The sequence below is a fragment of the Schistocerca americana genome, unplaced genomic scaffold, assembly GCF_021461395.2.
Source record: "Schistocerca americana isolate TAMUIC-IGC-003095 unplaced genomic scaffold, iqSchAmer2.1 HiC_scaffold_15, whole genome shotgun sequence".
NCBI lineage: Eukaryota > Metazoa > Arthropoda > Insecta > Orthoptera > Acrididae > Schistocerca > Schistocerca americana.
Genome location: NW_025725583.1, coordinates 2,536,884 through 2,542,083, shown reverse-complemented (window position 1 = coordinate 2,542,083; position 5,200 = coordinate 2,536,884). Strand labels below are relative to the sequence as shown.

The following is a 5,200-nucleotide window of genomic DNA, read 5'->3' as shown; positions in this document are numbered from 1 at the left end:
TGTTGAAGCGCTGTTCCCAAAACTTTCTGGGAGTGAGACTGGTAGCTTCGGTCAGCTCAAGGCAATACTCGAAGAGTGCCTTAGTGTAGAGCTTCTTAAAGTTAGAATTAATCTGCTGGCCCATAGGCTGGAGTGACGGACTGGTGTTGGGAGGCAGAAACTTGATCTTCATGAACTGAAGTTCTTCAAGGATGTGGTCTTGTAAACCTGGAAAATAGGAAGGAATGTTGTCTGTAACAGGCAAGACATGGAATGGCAGGTTCATCTCAAGCAAATATTTTTTCAACGAAGGGCCAAATACTTCATTGAAACAGTCACAACGAAGATCACGGGACATTATAAATCTTTGTACTACGCTTATCGCATATCTGACCGCTACATCTCTTGGATCGTTAGGAAAGTTTTGAATGTACTGAGAAAAAAAACGTATGATAATAGCTATGCCCTCGCCAAATGAAAATACTTTTAAGCACGTTGAACAAGATTTCTGGCGGAAATGGAATACACCAAACTGTATGGATAGTATGGATGGCAAACATGTGCTCATAAAAGAACCAAAAAACAGCAGATGTCTTTTTTTTTTTTTCAATTACAAAAATTACTTTTCCATCGTTCTCCTTGCAATAGTGTACGTCAATTACAAATTCATTGTTGTAGATATGGACTCTAATGGCAAAGAACGTGACAGCCGTATTTTTCAAAAATTCGAGATGGGGAAAAAGATTGCCAAGAACAACTTTAATTTCCCTGTATCTAAATGCCTTCCAAACAGTGATATTTTATGGAGCACTTCATACCAGGTGATGAAGCATTTGCACTGAGTAATTAACTGATGAAGCCATACCCTCGAAGAGTTGCACGACTAGATCGGGATGAAGAAATTTTTAAATATCGTTTGTGTCATGCTCTTCGAGTAGCAGAATACGTCTTTGGGTCGTCGTCTCAAATATTTAGAGTGTTTTATACAACAGCTGCAGTTTTACCAGAATCAGTTGATGACCTGATTATAACAGCTTGTTGCCTACATAATATTCCGCGGGATGCTTGTCTTGAAGGTCAACCAACTCCCTTCTATCGATTGAAACACCGACTCAGTCAACAAGTCTGTTTGAATTGGCACATAACGGAGGTTTTTCAAACAATGTCGGATTTGAGACGAGAGATAAGTTTAAACAGTACACTGGGCAGAGTATCATGCTAAGATAATGGTACAAATAACCGTAATTGACATTCGCTGAACTTTTCTAGTTAATTTGAATACTAGCTACAACTAAACATATATAAAGATATCTATATATTTCGATATTTACGAAAATTATTGAATTATATATCATGCTTATACATACTTATGTAAATGCGAGTAAACGGCAAATAAAGTGGGTAGATATAAAAATAATGATCACTGTTTTTATAGAACTCCTTCCCTGTATCTTTCCATATACTGTCCTTTAGGGTATTTTTGTATGCATGTAATTTGAAGTCATATAGTTGGGGGTTGACACAGACCAAATCGATCAATTTTCGTTTTGTTCGCTAGTAAAAGCCATTACGCTCGGCGACACGCGACACCACTGGTTTGGGAGCACCAGTCTCGACCGTTTCATGCGCGACAGATACGGATATGATCTACAGCGCGACTCTTATCGCGCCCTGCATACGAGCTCACATACGAAATAATATAAACTAAGAGTGTCATTATCGCAGGCGATACTTGTCTCTGTCGCGTATCTCTGTCGAGCGCCGCTGTCACTGCATTCGGAATGCTACCTTCGGTCTACCCATCTAGCCAGGCGAAGACGGCATTCAAGGTGTCAGACCACCAAACTGCTGGTTCGTTCGTGTTCTTAGTCATGGCTTTTTTTTTTTCATCCGATATTTTCTTTGGTCCATCTGACAATATTCAAATGATAGGAATACCTTCCTTCACCTCTCTCAATCAGGCGGTACATTTTGCAATCTGAATCAGATATGTTTCCCATGAGCATTGCGGCGAGATTTCGTTCGTGTGTTGCATATGGTGAGACACCTGTTTATGTCTTGCCTGTTTCTATGATAAGTTTCACCCCACTCGTTGTGAATATGTTCACAAATCGATGATCACCTGGGGTTTGCACAATACTTTACTAATGTTTTTTTTTTAATGTACAATGAAAGGAACTTTAAAAATGCGTACTTATTTGATTATTAATTACACCTCCCGATGTTTTACTTCAATCAAAGGCAAAGGAAAGTACTCTTGTTATTAGAATGTTATCAGACACACTGGATAACAATGTCGAATAAAGGAGAACAAGGACCACAAATCCAACACGAACCCACAGTATCTTAGTCTAACACCTCGACAGTGCCCCTCTCCCTTCTTTCTTCCCTTTGCAGGTGGTCGGGACGGACGTTGGGTAGCACCTATTCTAGTTGATCGTTGAATATTTAACTCATCTTTTTCTCCAAATTTCCAAACAGGCTGAGCTACCATGCTGGCATTACTCGACCGCCGTCCTAGCATTCCCTCATGAAGAATTAAGGGTAACTGAACTGCAGCACGAAAACAAGACTTTCTGTAATTAACTATATCCTTGATTTTTTAAAGAAGTAGAGAGTTTCTAGCAAAGAGCCGAAACATGCCTCTTTATTTTCAATATAGAACATCCTTCCAAAACTTTATCAAAATCGGTGAACCGTATGTCAGACTTTAGTAGGTAGACAAGGGCGGCACAAGCACAATTTGTTATTGCGGGTTGCCTACATGAGGGGCAAGTATGCATTCAGGGGCAAGCCTATGTCTCTCTTTTGACTGACAGGTAATGATGCCCTGAGGAAAATCCATCTTTTTGATTGACAGTTTATGATCCCTTGGAGATAATCCTTCATTCTGTTGACAGGTCTTTAACATATTGTTCCCCCACCCCTCCCCTTCCCACCACTTCAACCTCTCAGGAAACTTGCAATCCTCTCCCACATATGGGTAAGAAAAGGGGTTACTATACTTTCAACTACATTTCAAGGTCACCTGACTACACACTATCACCATCTGAAATAGATGAACATTGATCAACGTATATAGGAAATACATTACGATTTTTGATAGGGTAGCGAATAGGACAAGTAAGTATTCTAGTACAAAATCTTTATTATCATTTCCATGTGTATTTACATACAGCAAACAACCCTTTCCTTATTTTTGTTAGATGTAGTTTTAATAATGTCCCATTTAATTTTTTAATTATAGCTTAAATCCACATCTGAATCATCTACTTCCTGAATAATGCTGTTGCTATAACAACAATATTATCCAGGAAGCAAGAGGAAAAACTGAAACCATTGAATGCTCTCATCTAGAAGAACTGCCGCATGGAGCAGAACTAATTGTTAATGCCATAAAAGAGATAGCTTACAGGAAAAGAATTAGATACATACTGGGATTCGAGAGCATACCTTCTCTGCATTTGTCAAATTACAGACTGGAGAAGGAAATAGACGATTCAGATGTTGGTTTACAAAGAAAACCTACGAACTACAAAAGCTCTCACAACACACACACACACACACACACACACACACACACACACACACACACACTGGAGGATTGAAAGAAAAGAGTCACAACATAAGGGAACTGGACGAGTTTTTCAGCATGGTGGAGCGTTTCCAAACTGCTGTCCAAAGGTGATTCATGACCTTTATATTTAAACTCATCTTTCACAGTGGCGGGATAGCTGATGGCTTGGTGTACCATTTCGATTGATTCCTCATATTGCAGTCATGTACATGATCAATGTTATGGTGCTACCCACCCCCGGAAGGTGTTGCCCCTCCATTAAGACTCTTTCTCCATCTCAAACAAGTGATGTCAGTCAATCATTATGTGGTAATCAACAGTGTACAAGTGGATGGGTGGGATGGAAAAGACACCACCAATTTACTGCAATAATAAACATCACAGTTGATAGCGCAATCAATTTTAGCAATTTTACCAGTTTTTATACAACGCCGACCAGTGGCATGGCAGCATGCTTCCAAACTTCTGTGTCATAGTAAAACTGTCCATCCTCTACTTTGTGAGTACTATTGTGAAGGTAGTTACACTATGTGATCTAAAGTATCCAGACACCCCCAAAACCATACGTTTTTCATATTACATGCATTGTGCTCCCACCTACTGTGAGGTACTCTATATCAGCGACCTCAGAAGTCATTAGATATCGTGAGAGAGCAGAATGGGCTGATCCACGGAACTCACAGACTTCGAACGTATTCAGGTGATTGGGGATCGTTTGTGTCAAATATCTGCACGCGAAATTTTCACACTTCTAAACATCCCTAGGTCCATTGTTTCCGATGTGACAGTGAAGTGGAAACGTGTAGGGACATGGACAGCACAAAAGCATACAGACCAACCTAATCTGTTGACTGACAGAGACTACTAACAGTTAAGTTGGGTTGGGTTGTTTGGGCGAAGTCTCATCTGATTAGAGAAAGACGGGAAGGAAGTCAGCCCTGCCCTTTCAAAGGAACCACCCCGACAAATGCCTGGAGTGATTTAGGGAAATCACAGAAAACCTAAATCAGGATGGCTGGATGTGGGATTGAACCGTCGCCGACAGTTGAAGAGGGTTGTAATGTGTAATAGCCAGACATCTATCCATACCATCACACAGGAATTCCAAACTGCATCAGGATCCACTGCAAGTACTATGACAGTTAGGTGAGAGGTGAGAAAACTCGCATTTCATGGTCGAGTGGCTGCTCATAAGCCACACATCACGCCAGCAAATGCTAAGCAACGCCTTGCTTGATGTAAGGAACATAAACATTTGACGATTGAACAGTGGAAAAACGTTGTGTGGAGTGACGAATCACGGTAGAAAATGTGGCGATCCGATGGCAGGGTATGGGTATGGCGAATGCCCGGTGAACGTCATCTGCCAGCGTGTGTGGTGCCACCAGTAAAATTCTGAGGAGGGGGCTTGCACCCCTGGTTGTTTTGTGTGGCACTATCACATCACAGGCCTACATTGATGTTTTAAGCACCTCCTTGCTTCCCACTGTTGAAGAGCAATTTCGGGATGGAGATTGCATCTTTCATCACGATTGAACACCTGTTCATAATGCACAAACTGTGGTGGAGTGGTTACACGACAGTAACATCCCTATAATGGACTGGCCTGCACAGAGTCCTGATGTGAATCCTATAGAACACCTT

The 5,200-nt window shown here is 41.0% G+C and overlaps 1 protein-coding gene across 1 annotated transcript; it reads left to right on the top strand.

Annotated features, from left to right (window-relative positions):
- Nucleotides 1–440: 440 nt before the first annotated feature.
- On the top strand, nt 441–821 carry LOC124569462. The gene has a single exon (XM_047131072.1). The coding sequence runs from the start codon at nt 441–443 to the stop codon at nt 819–821; it is 381 nt and encodes a 126-aa protein (XP_046987028.1).
- The last annotated feature ends 4,379 nt before the right edge of the window (nt 822–5,200 follow it).